Below are 17,655 nucleotides of genomic sequence, written 5' to 3'. Positions count from 1 at the left end.
ATAGAGAACAGAAGGGGACCAAGAACTGACCCTTGAGGAACCCCTACGGTAAGGGGATGGGAGGGGGAGGAGGAGCCCGCAAAAGAGACTGAGAATGAATGGCCGGAGAGATAAGAGGAGAACCAGGAGAGGACAGAGTCTGTGAAGCCAAGGTTGGGTAGCGTATTGAGGAGAAGGGGGTGGTCCACAGTGTCGAAGGCAGCTGAGAGGTCGAGGAGTATTAGGATAGAGTAGGAGCCATTGGATTTGGCAAGCAGGAGGTCATTGTCGACCTTTGTGAGGGCAGTTTTGGTGGAATGTAGGGGAGGAAGCCAGATTGGAAGGGGTCGAGGAGAGAATTGGCATGGCTCCTCCCAACATACCTGTGAGTTGGAGTTGGAGTCAGATGTTGTTAACCCTATTTTAGAGCTGTGCAAACTGAGGCACTGAGAAGTTAAGTATCTTTCTGAAAGTCCCCCTGCAGAATCAATCAAGCAATCAATCACAGAACACTGTACTACGCACCTGGGAAAACACAACACAATGGAGTTGGTAATCACGATCTGCCCTACTGAAGCTCACTGACAGTGGGAAAACTTTGGCAGTTCTGTGAGTTACAAGTCAAGTCAAAAAATAAGCAAAGTGAATCTGCCGTCCCTGCACAAACTCGCAGTACATCATTAGAAAGGCCCATCGGGGCTATCCCCCATCTCAGTTCCCTCACCTGTAAAATGGGAATTAAGACTGTGAGCTCCTTGTGGGACATGGGCTGTGTCCGACCTAATCAACTTGTGTCTACCCCAGTGCTTTCCCCTCTCAGAATCACACCTGAAGAGTTTCCAGTGCTCTACCATTCTTGGCTACAGGAGGAGGAGTCAAGCAGAGGCATACCCATTCCATTCCTAGCTTGGGCAGTGGCTAGTGAGTGGAAAGCAATCTGCTACAAGTCAAAACTCACCTGCGCTGGGCAGCAGTGGCACGGGAGAGTCGAGGGCGGAAACTCAAGTTTACTGTGCAGAAGAAGGCATTGGTAAACCGCTTCTGTATTTTTACCAAGAAAACTCTGTGGATACACAACCAGAACGATTGCAGATGGAGTGGGGCATCCTGGGAGAGATGTGTCCATGGAGTCGCTAGGGATCAGAGACGACTCGACAGTGAAAGACAAAAATCCCAGTGCTTAGGACAGTGCCTGGCACACAGTATGCAATTAACAAATTCTGTAAAAAAGTTCAAATGGAAGTGAGATTGGAGAATAAAACACACCAACACATTCTAGCAGTGCCTGCCTAGACAATGAACTTGAAGAGAAAAAAAGAAAACCATAAATGGGGTCGCTGAAGGGGAATGATAGCTAAGCTCCTTATGGGCAGGGAATGTGCTTATCAACTCTGTTATACTGTACTCTCCCAAGCACTTAGTACCGTTCTCTGCACACAGTAAGCACTCAAAAATTGTGATTGGGCAGGGAATGTGTCTTCCAACTCTGCATAGAGTACAGTACGCTGCACCCAGTAAGCGCTCAATAAATACGACTGATTGATTAATATCCCTTTATAATAGCTCAATATAATGTAATATATTCATTCAATCAATCATATTTATTGTATGCTTACAGTGTGCAGAGCACTGTACTAAGCACTTGGAAAGTACAATTCAGCAATAGAAACAATTCCTGCCTACACCAGCCTTACAGTGTAGAAGGGGGAAGTCAGATATCAAAACAAGTAAACAGGCATCAATATAAATAAAATTATAGATATATACATATAAGTGCTGTGGGGCAGGGATAGGGGAGAAGAGCAAAGGGATTGAGTTGAGGTGATGCAGATAATGTATAATGTAGTTTATATGTTATACGTGTATATAGTATAATAATAATAGGTATATGATATAATCTATATCAGTCAATGCTATTTATTGAGCACCTATTCTGGGCAGAACACTGTACTTAGCACTTGGAAGAGTTGCTGTGGGCAGGGAATGTGTCTGCTTACTGTTACATTGTACTCTTCCAAGTGCTTAGTATAGTGCTTTGCACACAGTAAGCGCTCTATAAATACAATTGAATGAATGAGAGTACAATAGATTTAGTAGACTTTATCCCTACCTTCAAAGAGTTTACAATCCAGCTGGGGAAACAGACACTAATGTGAGCCTCCTGAGGGACAAGAACTTTGCCTAATTCCCAACTGTGTATTCTTTTCCAGAGCTTAGTACAGTGCTCTGCACACAGTAAGCAATTAATAAAAACTATTACTACTACCCTTGAATTAAAATAAATTATAGGTAGCAGGAAGAAACAGAGTTTTAAGATACATATGTAGTGCTACAACTTGGGGTGTCGAAGGAGGGAGGAGTAGCCAAGTGCTTAGATGATGTCAAAGTGTTGGGGTGGAAGAAGGGGAGGAATAGAGTGGGGAGATAAGTGATTAATCAGGGAAGGCTTCCTGGAGGAGATGTGATTTTAGAAGGCCTTTAAAGGTAGAGAGATGCCATGCCTAATAATAATAATAATAATAATAATAATAATAATAATAATAATAATAATAAAGAAGAAGAAGAAGAAGAAGAAGAAGGGGAAGAAGAAGAAAAAAATGTTATTTGTTAAGCACTTACTATTTGTCAAGCACTGTTCTAAGTGCTGGGGTAGATACAGGATAATCAGGTTGGACACAATCCCTGTACTATGTGGGGCTCTTAGTCTTAATCCCCATTTTACAGATGAGGTAATTGAGGCACAGAGAAGTTAAGTGACTTGCCCAAGGTCACACAGCAGACGGGTGGCAAAGTCAGCATTAGAACCCAGGTCCTTCTGACTCCCAGGACCATATTCTTGCCACTAAGCCATGCTGCTTCCCCACTTGTTTATACTGTACAACAGCAAATTGTGTGTGAGTGTGTGTGTGTGTGTGTGTGTGTGTCTCCCTCAGCTCTCCATCGAAACCTCAGATATCCTTGTGGGAGGTGAGGTTTTGGAGATGATAAGATGGAGGAAATTATTTATGTGGTGGGGAGGGCTGTGGAGTTGAGGAAGAAAGGAGACAGTGCAAGGTAATAATAATGAGGACATTTATTAAGCACTTACTATGGGCTAAGCACTGTGTTATGCCCTGGGATAGATACGAGATCATTAGATAGGATCCACTCCCTGTACCTCACAGGACTGAATCTTTGTTTCTCCTTTGGCACTGCTGGGATCGCAGGTGTGAGAGAACATAAAGGATGGAATGAGAGTGAAGAGTCAGAGAGGTTTTTCACTCTTTCAGGACCTTGGAAGATGGATATAGGGGAGGAAGAGGGAAGGGGTTGGGGAAGATTACTTGGCTTTCTGATTTGGGGAAGTTGCAAGGGGGTCAAAAATTGAGCTGGTGTGTGCCAACCAGAGACATTGGCTAAAGGGAGGAAACTGTACCAGACAGAATGATTTTGGGGTGGTCTGTCATCTGTCCAACATGGATAGGGCCCCCGATGACTTTTGTCAGGTACTTTGATTTTCAGTTTCAGCCTCCCTCCTCCTCAGCATCCACTGCTGAGTTCTGGGGCTCGGAAGCAATGTCTGTGTTCATGAGACCTGGGAGGAGAACGCAATGACTCTGGAGAAAATGGAGGTGAGGTAGATGGTCCTCTTAGGGAAATACTCTAGGTTGTTCAGGTAGCCCTGGATGGATTTCCACAAAATGGAGGGGATGATGTCATCACTTTACGCTGTGCACCTGGAGTAGCATGTGAGTGACTGTTACTTTTAGACTGTGAGCCCACTGTTGGGTAGGGATTGTCTCTATATGTTGCCAACTTGTACTTCCCAAGCGCTTAGTACAGTGCTCTGCACACAGTAAGCGCTCAATAAATACGATTGATTGATTGAGTGAGTGAGTCACCTGGTTTAAGTATCCTCAAGGGGGTCATCTATGTCCACCCTAGTGAATAGCAGACAGTTCTGTTCTGCTCTGGACAGGCAGGGTCCCCGGTCCCCAAAGTCCCACTTAGCTGGTCAATCAGCTGGCCTAGGGCTAGGAGGGGCCAGGAGTTGTGGCAGCGGGAACCGCATCAAAAATAATCATGAGGGTAATGACCACAACAATAATAGCACCACTCATTCTCGTGGGCACGTGCGAGAGCGGAGAGCCTGTCCCACCACGCTTGATTAAATCAAGTAATTACGAGGGAGTTTAATGAAATATTATTACATTTGTTGGGGATTCCAGGAGTGTTTCGTGGCCTTTTTTTTCAAAAAGCCTGGCAGCATTGATGTAATGAACTATTTGAGATTATTAATAAAAAATGATCTACATGAAACCTGAACCGCCCACCAGTGGGACACGAGCGCAGTCACTCACAGCCACTGACACACAATCCTCATAAATACATACACATTTGCAGCATCTGTCTCACAGCTACACAAAAGACACACAGTCACTCATGTGTAAGCGCGTGTAAACACACACACACACACACACACACACACACACACACACGTGTTTTCCTTCCCAGATTTAGAATCAAAGCTCAGGCCATTCACACCCCTCTCCCATAATTCCTTTTTCCTTATTTTGAGGTTTGGCAGTTAGTCGGCCCCTGGCTACACACTTTGATAAGGAATTGAAGACAACATGTCACAACAGATTCTGATAGAAATTGGGGTGAGGAACGGGGGTGTCGGTGAGGAGAAGAGCTAGAGAAGGATGCTCATTTTCTTCTCCAGTCAACATAAATCTGCTTTTCAAAATTGAACTGTGTGGCCTTTTGTCATAACTCCGTATTAACCTTCCTGTTCTGAGCAGCTCAGACAGTCTGGTGTGAGTTGGTGGCTAAGACTCACCATCCCAGAAGCACTGTTGGGAGCTGGCCGGGCAGGAGAGTGGACATTGGGGTCGGATAATAAACCAGCGGGAGACAGAATTACTTTTTAGCAGAACCCAAGTGCACTGAATCCTTTGCCCCCCGCCCCCCCAACACCAAATCCAATATGCATTACACCCTCAATGGTGAGCCCATTTGCATATATAGTGCTAGGCTATTTGCTTTGTGTGCTGAATCCTTGGCACACCTGTGATGTTCAGCATTAGGCTACCATCGATGTGCACTTTTCACTCGAGAACGCGGCACATTTTTGTAGTTTAAGCATGGTCTCACCTAAGCATCCATGGGTTTTTTTCCTTGTAGAAAATTCAGTTTAACCATTTGGTCCATGTCAACCAAAACCCTAAAGACATAGATTCCAAGATACTGAATGTTGAAAAACTTGACCCACTGGATCATCTCTTCCCAGCAGGAGCTCTAGTTGCTAACACATCATCATCATCATCATCATCAATCGTATTTATTGAGTGCTTACTATGTGCAGAGCACTGTACTAAGCGCTTGGGAAGTACAAATTGGCAACATATAGAGACAGTCCCTACCCAACAGTGGGCTCACAGTCTAAAAGGGGGAGACAGAGAACATGGCTGGAATCGAGGGTGGTAAGGTAGATAGATGCCCAGTATCCATTCAGTATTGGAACATAAACAAGAGTAGCCGTCGGCCGAGAGGCAAGAGATTTCACCTAGTTGCTTTACCAACTCAAGGGTAGAGTTTGCAGTCAAGAAACCAGGGACTGTATTTGGTTTCTACTTGTATTTTTCCCAGTGCTTAGTACAGGACTTTGCACCCAGTAGGTGCTCAAATAAATACTGTGACTGTGATTTAGTTGTGAATTGAATTTACTATCCTACATGCGTAGTACAGTGCTCTGCACACAGTAAATAATAAAAAAACTTCGACTGATTTGAGATGTAGAGGGAATTTGTTCATCTTTATATCATCTTCATATATAAAGATAAGCCTGAATGGAAATGGAGTGGAAATGACCAGGAAACTGCCCTTTTTTAAAAATTTCCATAATTCATTGGTTGGAAGTCAGGAAAAGGAATTCATAGGACCTTAAAATCTAACTGAATAAGTGTTTGGCAGGTTTTAAACCAAGAGACGAAAATGGACATGACTCTCATATTGTTAAGGGACTTGGTGTCTTGGGCAAAGGTGGGGAGACGACAGGATGTCCTCTTTCTTAGGCACCAAAGCAGAGTTTTCTCTTGATTGTGATGTATTTCCACATAAGTCACAGTTTCATTGTGACAGTTCCAGTGGCATTATTAGAAACAGTGGTGCTGGAATAAGGACCATTCATAGAAGTAGCACAAGATTTACTTCAATCGAGGAGGCAAAGAGGGCCGGGGCGGGAGAGGGTGATTAAGAGGGAGCGATCCCTATCTTGTCTGACCCATCATCAATCATATTTATTGAGTACTTACTGTGTGCAGAGCACTGTACTAAGCACTTGCACTGTACTAAGCGCTTAGAGGCTATCTGCACTGCAGAAGCCACAAGGAAGCTGTGCTGGGGCTGATGAGAAGACTGAAAGAAATAGCATATCTTGGTGGATAGAGCATGGGCCTGGGAATCAGAAGGACCTGGGTTCTAATCCTTACTCTGCCACGTCTGTGCTATGTGACCTTGGGCAAGTCAACTCACTTATCTGTGCCCCAGTTGCCTCATCTGTAAAATGGGGATTAAGAGTGTGAGCCCCATGTGGGGCAGGGGCTGTGTCCAACCTGATCTTCCCTAGCACTTAAAGCAGTGCTTGGCACATAGTAAGCGCTTAACAAATACCGCAATTATATCGGCGAGGCTCATGGAATCCTGGCTCTTATTCCAGGAATTTTCCTGGGTGCCCAGATATTATCTCAACCCTTTGGAATTAGAACTTGTTCCTGCAGCTGATATCCACCCTCCGCTCTTCCCATCCCAGATTATCTCCCTCTCCTCTGGCCTGAATTTGACATTATAAAAAAATACTCCATGCATGCCCTTAAACTGCATCTTCTTTCGTTTCTTTTTTTTTCTTATTTTTCTTAAAGAGTGACCAAAAACCCATCAGACACCTTCATTTTCTTCCTCTCCTCCGCCCCCACCCCCCATCCTTCCTCACGGCCGTGCAATTATATGTCTAGCAGGGCTGGCCTAGAATCGGCCACACTACAAAACCAGAGCTGATTCGTGGTTAAGAGTAACTACGCCACTCCGCTGGAAAGCTGAATCTGGGAACTCTGCAGTAATGGCAGTCTCTCATAGAGAAAAGACCAAAGAATTTGCCTTGGGCAGAATTTGTTTTTCTTCGGTGTGTGATTGTGTGTGTGTGTTCATCTGTGTCTGTGAGCATGTATTGTAAAACGAAATCAATCAAACCGGTGAAAGTTTACAGTCCAAGAGTCAGGGCTTTAAAAAGCATCTTTGCTTATTCATTCATTCAGTTGTATTTATTGAGCGCTTACTGTGTGCAGAGCACTGTACTAAGCGCTTTGCTTCTCTAATGAGCAACACAAAAAGATGATCTAAAGTGGCTCTGCAAGCATGTATTTTAGGATAAATTGCGGTTGTTGATGTCTCTCTTGGATTTAAGATAAACTATCCCATTGTTTATTGTGTCCTCCAAAAGAGGGTAAAGGAAAGATTCAGGGCACTTTATGGCATGGTCTGCCTTCTAAATACAAACGTCTATTTAGTTAAACTAGAGATTTCTATCACCTCTGGCCAGGAACCTTGTTAAATCCAAGGCGTTAGGGCCAGTGGCTGGCAGGTGCACTCCTAAATACACGTCTTTGCAGAAGAGAAGCAAACGATCAGATCGAGGTGGAAAGGTAAAACCTGTTGACACTCTTTGGGATGACACATTTTCTTCAATGAAACAAAATTTTTGTCTTGGCAATTCCTCTCCTTAAGGAAAAGAATTGTAAAATCCTTGGGTTGTTCTGTGCTCACGCATGTAGTGTCAAAAGTGTCTTTATTATTATTATTATTATTCAAGAGATTGATTAAACGTCCAGCTGTAAAATTACCCACCTCCCAAATTGTTCTGACACCAATAGGAAGCTATTTACACCTCAACAGTCATAATCAGGGTTTCAACAGACTTCTCTCAAGACTCAAAAATTCACTTTTGGAAGGACTACATAGCTCCACTGGCAACGTGGTGTATTTTATAATAAAGTGTTTTTTATTTCATGTCATCTTCAAGAATTTAAACACACAAAATGCAGTGAGAATGTTCACAATCTTGATACCACAGTTGTAAATAGAAACATTCATTTTTCATAAGATTATAAATATTTGATACTGCAATTGTAAAATGCACATGTTTTATAAACTGAAAGATCTTCGCTTCCTGCTAAAAAGGCATGTCACTTCATCTTGTCTCCTAAGCAGCAGATGGTTGTTCACAGAATTTAAAATTACAGCTTTTGTTTTATAATTTGCTTTTTTTTAAATTTTTACTAATATGTACAACGTGTGCCTATTAGAGCTGTGAAATAAAGAGGTTTAAGGCAAAGCGATAAATTCACCCTCGATCAATGACAGTCCTGAATCATTGTACAACACACACACAAACACACACACACACACACACACACACATTCATACACACCCTCGGCTGTCTTGGTTTCCCCATGTCGACATTTGGACACTTAAATTGCTTTTCTCCCTCCCTTCGCTAAACAGAAGACGTCTAGACTTGGGAAAAATGATTTAAAAAAAAACACTGAGGAAGGGAGCAGGGTTGTATTTAATTCACCTTGTACCACATTTTCAAATTATAAAAAATATAGATTTTTAACTAGGAGACAAAAAAAGTGACAAGGAAGGATTATTTACACTGCAGTTTCGTAGAGATTACCGAGTGCTGGAGATGAGTTTCCTTGGCAAATCAGGTTAGTCACATTTTTCGACACTTTGGGCTTATATATCTTATGTATATTTATTTATCGTGGGGTAATATTCTCCCCAGCAGAGGAAGCTACTGGTTATTTTAATTAAAATACCAACCACCTCTTTTGGGGGCCTCTGCCTAGGGAGGCAGATCTATCATTTTCCGGGGGCCCTTGTTTTTGGGGTCCCCGACCCTTGGGGCACTCGCCCCCCAGTCAACCTCTGAGCCACCGCAAGGATGTTCAGGGCCTCGGCCCCGCCGCGGATCCCAGAAATAGTCGGAGAGGAGCAAGGCGGGGGGAACCAGGAAGGCCAATGTCTGATTTCCCAGTTGGGCCAGAAGCCTGCCGGCATGTGTGAGAGTGTGTGAAGGCGTGTGTGCGGGAGTGTGTGCGTGTGTGACACAGGACAGACAGAGAGAACCAGGAGAGTGGAGAAGGGGAAAAGGGAGGGAGTCCAAAGGAAGGGAAAGAGGGTGAGAGATGAGGAGGAGGAGAAGGAAAACGAGAAAGAGGAGGTGGAGGAGGAGGAGGAGGAGGAGGAGAAGGAGAAAGAGGAGGCGAATGAGGAGGAAGAGGAAAAGGAAGAGGAGGGGAAGGAGAAAGAGGAGGCAAATGAGGAGGAAAAGGAAGAGGAGGAGAAGGAGAAAGAGGAGGCAAATGAGGAGGAAGAGAATGAGGAGGAAGAGGAAAAGGAAGAGGAGGAGGAGGAAAATGAGAAGGAAAAGGAAAAAGAGAAGAAAAGAAGAAAGAGGAGGTAGAGGAGGAAAAAGAAGGAAAATGAGAAAGAGGAGGAGGAAGAGAAGTAGAAGGAGAAGGAGAAAGGAGGAGGAAAACGAGGAGGAGAAGAGGAAAAAGGTGAAAGAGGAGCAGGAGGAGAAGTTGGGGTGGCGGGGGGGAGTGGAGAGGGAACTTCCCGATGAGCAGAGTGCAGGCGAGGAAATTATTTCTCCTCTCGTGCCTTTTTCACTTCCTATTCCAGGATCCCGGAAGTTGGGATGCGGCTGTTCATCCGGGCAAGACCCCGGGAACGTTTCCAGCCAGCTTTGAGACGAGGAAATAACGAAGGGAGGAAGGAAGGGCCTCCAACTCTCTCCCCATCCCGTTCCAAACGGCCTCTCTTCCCGGCCGAGCTCTTTCCCCGGCTGTTCTGTCTCCTCCTGGCCCTCGCTCTATCCTCCTAATCCGGGTTCCAGAATCGGCACTGGAGTTTCGGCCCGGCCCAGAGGAGAAGTTAGGGGGACAAAGTCAGAACGGAACCCGGGGGGCGGCTGGGACTAAAAGCCAGGCCCTTGAGGGTCTCTTCTCCAGCTTTTGACCCCCACCACAAAAAACAAAAAAAAAACAGAACCAAAAAAGCCAACACAAAGTGTAAAACTCATAGAACAAATAGGAGCTATTTATTCGGTTCACAGTCGTGTGAAATGCAGCAATAAAAATCTTTGGACTTCAGCAAGTTGTTTTCATCTTTTTTTTTTCTTCTTTTGAATTTCAAAAAAAAAAAATAGTGGTCCAATGTCCCTACACGGCGTTTGGAGGATTTTTAAAAAGTATCCCAAGCACCAAAATAATTCATAAAGAGAGCATCTAAAATCCCATAGAACACAAAAAGGAACTCAAAAAAAAATATTTTATAATCAGATATCTTGGATTTTCCACCACCTGTAAATTATATATACATAGAATATTGCAGAATCATAGCTAATACACAATATCTTCACTCTTAATGCTGGTATAATCTTTATACACTGGCCCTTGTTTATTAAATTATTGCATTGTTTAATAACTTTGACCGAAAAGTGGATTCCGCCGCCCCCTCCCTCCCTTCCCCGGGGTGGGTGGGGGGTGTCTGTGTCGCCCCGCAAGTTTCAGGCGTCCCCCGCCCCCCGGCTCCGTCCTCACTCGCTGTCCGACTTGCCGTCTTTGGCCGTGGTGGAGTGGTTGTAGAGTCCCTGGGCCATGAGGTGCACGGCCAGCGTGTTCTTGTTGCCCGTGGCCTTCTTGATCTTGGCCCGCTTGTTCTGGAACCAGATCTTGATCTGGGACTCGTTGAGGCTGAGCTCCTGGGCCAGGCTCTGCCGCCGCTGCTCCGTCAGGTACCTGTTGGTCTGAAACTCCGCCTTCAGTCTCTGCAGCTGCTCGGCCGTGAAGGCCGTCCGGGGCCGCTTGTCCTCTTTGTTCGGGTTTTTCTTCTTTGGTTTGCGAGACCGGGGACCTGAGGGGGTCGGGGGTGGGGGGGAGACAGCCAGGAGATTAGAAGCCACCGAGATCGGAGACCAGGGAAAGGGAGGAGGAGGAGGAGGTGAGGGGGGGAGAGAGGAAATGGACCTTCTGCTCCCCTGACCCCGGCCTGGGATATTGGGGGAGGGCCTCACAAGTTCAGAGGATGGGGGGGGGGGGGAGGAGGGGGAGGAGGAGGGTCTGCGCGGAGGGGCTCCGGCTAAAAGTTAACCCCGTCTGAAGGGTGGGCGTGCAAATGCAGGGTGCACATACTGTTCTGACGACTTGACACCTGTCCGCATGTTTTGTTTTGTTGTCCGTCTCCCCCTTCTAGACTGTGAGCCCGTTGTTGGGTAGGGACCGTCTCTATAGGTTGCCAACTTGGACTTCCCAAGCGCTTAGTACAGTGCTCTGCACACAGGAAGCGCTCTATAAATACGATTGAATGAATGAACACATCACCCTCATGCACGACATGCACACACATTCACCCTCATGCGGGGCACACACACGCACACCTTCACCCTCATGCAGGGCACACATACATACACACACATTCACCCACATGCAATAACAATTAAAATACTAATGGCATTTATTAAGCGCTTACTTTGTGCGAAGCACTGTTCTAAGCGCTGGGGAGGTTACAAAGTGATCAGGTTGTCCCCACGTGGGGCTCACCGTCTTCATCCCCATTTTACAGATGAGGCAACCGAGGCACAGAGAAGTTAAGTGACGTGCCCAAAGTCACACAGCTGACAAGTGGCGGTGCTGGGATTTGAACCCATGACCTCTGACTCCAAAGCCCGTGCTCTTTCCACTGAGCCATGCACACACAACACATATACACACATTCACCCCATGTAGGGCACAGACACGCACACTCATCCTCACGCAAACTCACAACCTCACATCCTCGAGCGCATAAACCCCCTCACCCACCATCACCCATAGAAACACACGACCCCACAAACAGAACTTATACTCGCCCACTCCCAATCACTTTCTCGGTCTTTTGCAACACTCCCTCCGGGGAGATGGGGAAGGACCGGCCGGGGAAGGTGGTGGTGGTGGTGGGGGGGGGGGTCTTGAGGCCCATGGGAGAGATGGGGGTGGGGTTGCCACATAGGGAGAGATGGAAAGGGGGCTGGAGAAAGGCCTTTCTGCCCCTCTCTCCCCCGATTCCCCCTCCTCTCCTTCTGCACTGGGCCCTGAAAGCCTCAGTTCCCCCAAGTTCATTGTTTTCTTGGCTACGGCTCTGTGATTCCCCACTGAAGTGGAGGCCCTCTGTGCCTCCAACCCTGGGGAGACCGGGGACTGGCAAGGCCTGAATCGGGGCCCAGGCGGCCTCGGGCCGAGGCTTTCCACCTCACTTCCCTCCCTGGGTCTTTTAGACTGTGAGCCCACTGTTGGGTAGGGACTGTCTCTATATGTTGCCAACTTGTACTTCCCAAGCGCTTAGTACAGTGCTCTGCACACAGTAACCGCTCAATAAATATGATTGATTGATTGATTGATTCCATAAAGGGCGCTCCCCCCACCCCATCTCTCTACACCTCCCTTCCAGATCCAGCCTCCTCCAAACAGTCTGGCTGGACAATGGGGGTCTGTGCATGTCCCCCCTCCATCCCCGGCCTCTCATCCCCATCCGCGAGCCCCCCAAACCCGGGCTAAGGGGATCCTTCCTCCCTCACTGGTCACCCTGACTCGCTCCCCCCTCTCTCCACCCCACAACACTTCTATATATCTATATATCTATATATATATATATACATACACATATATGTATATAATGTATATACATATATAATTATATATATAATTGCATTTATTTATAATGATATATTATTGTATTATTGATAATATATTGAAGTCTGCTTACTTGTATTGATGTCTGTCTCCCCCTCCTTAGACTGTTAGCTCGTGGTGGGCAGAGACTGTCTCTTTATTGCTGTATTGTACTTTCCAAGGGCTTAGTACACTGCCCTGCATACAGTAAGCGTTCAATAAATACGAGTGAATGAAGGAAGGAAGGAAGGAATGACTCCCGCCTGCAGAGAGGCCGGAGGCACGAGGCAGGAGAGGCTTTGCCCGGCCAGGACCCAGAGGGAGGAGGGCAGAGGACGGTTGGGTTTTTTTTTTTTGGGGGGGGGGGGGGACTGCAGCTTTCTTGATTCTGGGTTTTATAAGCCGCTGCATTTATGCGGAAGCGGGGGGAGATGATTCACCCCTGGTTTCCTTGAACCCCTTACCGACACTCTCCGCTTCCCCGGGCGCTCAACCCTTTCCGCTCCCCCAGGGTCAGGGCGTCAGGCCCGGGCCTACACTGCGGCCCGACAGGAGAATCGGGGGGAGCAAGGAGGATGGGGGGACCCCAAGTCCCAGTTCGGTTCCCCGGTGACTCTGAAACCCGGGAGCAGCCGGAGGACGAAGGCAAGGGAAATGGCAGGCCGCCGAAACTCCCAGGTTTGGTGGCGGGGCCGATGGGGAGGGAGATTTCCCAACCCTGAGATGGACAAGGGTCCGTTCCTCTTCCCGCTCGGAGTGGCGGGGTCCACAGCCTCCTTGGGCCCGGGGCTTCCCATACGAAAGCGCTTAGTACAGTGCTCTGCACACAGTAAGCGCTCAATAAATACGATTGATTGATTGATTGAAAGGAAACCGGGCGGTTAGGGTCGCGCCGCCCTCCGGCCTGGCTTTGTTCCCATGAAGGTGAGGATGAGGAGGGTGAGGATGAGGATGAGGAAAGGGGGCAGCTCTCCCCGCCCGAGGCGGGGGAGGGTGGGCCTCGATGGGGACCCCGGAGCCAGTCTGCCTCGAGCCCCCCGGCCCGCCTCGCCACAACGCGATGCGAACACCACTCTTGGAATTTTTCAAAGAAAAACCCTACCTCCACCCCGAAACACTAAATTCTGCCCTTCTGTTAAACCAGTTCGGAAATATTATGAAACCTTCACTTCGCGGGAAGCTAACACATAGTTCGGGCTCGAGGCCACAGAGTCTTCCCTAAGCAGAAGAGGAAAGAAAAAAACAAACTTCCCTCTCCCGCGCCCTATTTTATACGTATATAAGATACTTAAATCTAATCTTTGGTACTTCATGTCTTCTCAAAGAAAGACGGGCGATATGTTTTCTGGAGAAGGTGGAAGAAGAGGAGAAAGAAGAGGAGCAGGGGGAAGAGGTAGAGGAGAAGAAGAGGAAGATGGTTTTTCTTGGTTCGAGTGCCAGGCCGAGCCTCGAGGTGGGTAATTTCTGTTTCTCCAGTGTTTGCACAAAGCCCAAGCGGAGATAGTCTCCGCGGTCTGGGCCATTGTGAGGAGTCGGATATATGTTAATTAAATATTAACAAAGGAAGTGAGTCGGGAACAATGGAGTAAATTGCTGATCGGGTTTGGCGATTTTTTGTCGCAGTTAGTATTTTTATTTTTTGCTTGGCGCTGACGAGTTAGTTCCTTTCGTGCCCCGTTCATTCATTCCAAGCTAAAACTAAAACCGACTCTTTCCCCATAGTAAAACATTTCCTAGGAGCGGGGAGGCGGCTATTCTCCTTAACGTTATTGGAAGGTACAACTGCTGTTTCAATTTATTTTTAAAACTCTAACTGGGGTTGGTTTCCATTGGCATTTCACGCCCCTGAAATAATATTTAGAGATTTAATGACTGCGGCGGGCAAGTGGATTTAGTAAAGTGTAGAGAAAACACACACACACACACACACAATCCTCTGCTCTATTCGAAATCAGTGTGGGACACACACCCCCGCCCCCGCCTCAGCCTCCCCCAACTCCCTACTTTAAAGTAGAAGGATAAAGTAATCTCCAAGACTGTTTCTTTGCAGAAAGATTTTTCTGATTTCTCCTTTGTTTATCCACAACCCGCTTCTCCAGGCGGCCTTCGGGGAACTTTACCCTTCTCCCGTTGTATCGGGCCAGAGATCTCACCCGGGTCCCGCGGCCGGGAGAAAATAAAAGACAGGAAAGTGGCAAAAAGGACAACTCGCCCTAGGTCACCCCCCCCCCCAAGCCCCATACCGGCCGCAGGCCACCTCTCTGAACCCCATACACATACACACACAGACACACACACACACACACACACACGGGTTGGCAGGGTTCAACTCGGGCCTAATGAGAACAACCTTGGGTTTCCTTTTTCCCCCCTGATTTCTGGGGTGACGAAGGGAAGGGTGAGGAGAATCAGCGTGGCCCGGCCAAGTTGCGGGGAGATGTAGGGAAGGGCGTTTTAGGCGAGGCTTCTTTTCCCATCTCCCCTCTTCTCATTCTTTTCCCTTAATTTGTCAATGGCCAGCGGGGCAATAAGGGAAAGAAAAGCGGATCTGGTCCGCTGCGTCCTAGCTGCTCCTCGACAGGGGGGAATCTGGGGATTTAGGAACGAGAGAACAGGGTCCCACCAGGCTTTTAAAGGGCCTTTTTAAAATGTCTTTACATCCATCTCTCTCCCTCCCCGAGGAGTCTTCGGGCCCGGGAGAGCACATTTGTACACAATGCGCCTGTCGAGTGGGGGGTGGGGAGTATTTCGTGGCGGTTCTCCTCCTCCTCCTCCACCACCTCCTTCTCCTCCTCCTCCTCCTCCTCCACCACCTCCTTCTCCTCCTCTCCCTGACTTCAGCTGGAGTTTTCAGTCTAGGTTTCGTTCCCCCGTTTTAATCGGGTGTTTCGTCCTGCAAATTCTGCCCAGTTTCCTCAACCGCTAGGTGAAGAGAGGATGGTTGGAAGGAGGTGGGGGGGGACCAGGCTGGGGCTGAGGACACCCTCCTCTCCCGGAGGAGGAAGGGGAGGCCGGGGGAGACAAGACAGGTGGGATGGGGAGTCTGGAAGTGGAGAGCGGCGTCCTTACCTGAAGAAGGCCTGTCCGAATATCTGGTGCAGTAGACCCAGGCGGGCCACAGCATGGGCTGGCTCCCCGGGTTGGAGCTGGCTTGGGAACTATCGGAGTCCGAGCTCACAGACAGGTCGCCGCCGGTTAAACCCCGCGACTTCAAGGCTCCTTCCAAGGGTCCCCCGGGGTCGCCTCCTTTCTTGCCCCCGCCGTGCAAGGCCAGGGCTTTGGAGCCGCCTTCTCCGTCCCCGGGAGAGCTGGTCCCACCCCCCAGGACCGGCCCACCGGCTCCGGGACCCGAGGAGGGGCTCCTCCGGGGCTGCCGGCCGGGGGCGACCAACTGTTCGGGGCTGCTGCCGCCGCCCCCTCCTCCCTCTCCTCCTCCTCCTCCTCCTCCTCCTGCGCCTCCTCTTCCTCCTCCTCCTCCTCCTCCTCCGGCTCCTCCTGCTCCAACGCCGCCGCTGCAGCAAGTTCCCCCTTCCTTTCTCCGACCGAACTCCGGCCGCAAGATGTTGTCGATGAAAAAGTTGGTGATCCGATGCGGGAGCTGATGGTTCCCGGGAGCCTGGAGGACCACGGGCAGGATCAGAGCCCGCCGGCTGCTTGTGTCGGCATCGCTGGGGCTGCTGCTGCTGCTGCTGCTACTGCTGCAACTGCTGCTACTGCTGCAACTGCTGCTGCTGCTGCTGCAACTGCTGCTCGATTCTTGCTGCTGCTGCTGCCGCTGCTCTTCGATCGCCGCTCCTTCTCTGTGGCTCTGCTCATTCTCCTCCATGCTGCACACAACAAATCCCAAAATGTTTCTCCCGGATAAAAAAAAAAATCCACCCACCCTCCCCCCTCCCTCCAGTCTTCACTCATTCATTCAATCGTATATATTGAGCGCTTACTGTCTCCCCCTTCTAGACTGTGAGCCCGTTGTTGGGTAGGGACCGTCTCTATATGCTGCCGACTCGCACTTCCCAAGCGCTTAGTACAGTGCTCGGCACCTTCCGGGGGTGTTTTAGGAGCTGGGTTGGTGCGGCCGCCAGCCGCTGCTGTTGTTAGCCAGTGGTCGTATGGGACTCCGTTCTCGGCTCAGCGGCATTCAGATCCGAGAGTTGGCGAGATAAAATAATAATGATAATTTTTTTTAAAAAAAAGGAGCCACGAGAAAGCTCTGAAGAATTAGGTCTTTAAACCACACACTCACACCACGGACACACGCCCCACGGTAACAATAGTAAGAGTCTTGACAACAACGGCGCAGATAATGCCTCCTTTCCCCCCCCTCCTCCCTCCACCGCCTCCTCTCCCTCTCTCTGTTCTCCTTTTCTCCTTTTTTTTCTCCTCCTGCCGCCGCCGCCGCCGCCGGTGAAGGTTTTAATTCCGGCTCCCAGCGCATCCTTCCCTCCCAGCGGCATTCCTCACTTTCCAGGCTTTTCCCCACCCCCGCCCCCCACCCCCTTACCCCGGCTCCCAGTGAGGGCGCAGGATCCTAAAAGGTGAGGCTCCTTCAGCGGGAAAGTCACGGCCGCACATACGCACATGGAGAAGCGAGAGGCAAAATAACGACGACGGTCATAATAAGGGGCGATCTCCTGGTTTTACGCAGCCCCCTCCGCTCGCAGGCAGAGGCGCTTAGGAGAGGCATGTGTACAGCCCGCCGCCGCCTTGGACTTCGATATTCCAAGTTGCATGGACGAGGGGAAGGAGGGAAGGCGGGGGTGGGGGGTGAGTGGGGGAATTCTCCCCTAACCCTCTCTGCCTCTCTCTGTTTCTCCCTCTCTCTCGGACCCTCAGCCTCGCTTTCTCTCTCTCCGCCTATCTCTCTAGTCAAGGGGAAAATTTAGAAGCCACTTAACCGGACCCGAAATACTTTCACTCTGGA

The 17,655-nt window shown here is 48.7% G+C and overlaps 1 protein-coding gene and 1 non-coding gene across 2 annotated transcripts; one reads left to right on the top strand and one right to left on the bottom strand.

The window, feature by feature from the left end:
• Nucleotides 1-789: 789 nt before the first annotated feature.
• LOC119936435 lies at nucleotides 790-927 on the top strand. The gene has a single exon (XR_005453762.1). It is a non-coding gene; the product is annotated as a small nucleolar RNA SNORA7 (small nucleolar RNA).
• Nucleotides 928-10,098: 9,171 nt separating this feature from the next.
• Nucleotides 10,099-17,411, bottom strand: EN2 (engrailed homeobox 2). The gene is made up of 3 exons (XM_038755936.1): nucleotides 17,236-17,411; nucleotides 15,804-16,561; nucleotides 10,099-10,941 (listed from the first exon to the last, which is right to left on the bottom strand). The coding sequence occupies exons 1-3, from the start codon at nucleotides 17,304-17,306 to the stop codon at nucleotides 10,625-10,627; spliced, it is 1,146 nt and encodes a 381-aa protein (XP_038611864.1). The 5' UTR covers nucleotides 17,307-17,411; the 3' UTR covers nucleotides 10,099-10,624.
• Between the last annotated feature and the right edge of the window lie 244 nt (nucleotides 17,412-17,655).

The sequence above is a fragment of the Tachyglossus aculeatus genome, chromosome 13 (assembly GCF_015852505.1).
Source record: "Tachyglossus aculeatus isolate mTacAcu1 chromosome 13, mTacAcu1.pri, whole genome shotgun sequence".
Taxonomy (NCBI): domain Eukaryota; kingdom Metazoa; phylum Chordata; class Mammalia; order Monotremata; family Tachyglossidae; genus Tachyglossus; species Tachyglossus aculeatus.
The sequence above is the reverse complement of the archived record's forward strand: the minus strand, read 5'-3'. Positions and strand labels throughout refer to the sequence as shown.

What these genes read in the sequence shown, in the direction of transcription:
- EN2 (XM_038755936.1), bottom strand. Translation starts at nt 17,306, where the DNA reads ATGTGCGGCCGTGACTTTCCCGCTGAAGGAGCCTCACCTTTTAGGATC. An exon ending in CGCCCTCACTGGGAGCCGGG is followed by an intron (nt 16,562 to 17,235) that starts GTAAGGGGGTGG and finishes TGTTGTGTGCAG; the next exon opens with CATGGAGGAGAATGAGCAGA. An exon ending in TTCGGACAGGCCTTCTTCAG is followed by an intron (nt 10,942 to 15,803) that starts GTAAGGACGCCG and finishes CGACCCCCTCAG; the next exon opens with GTCCCCGGTCTCGCAAACCA.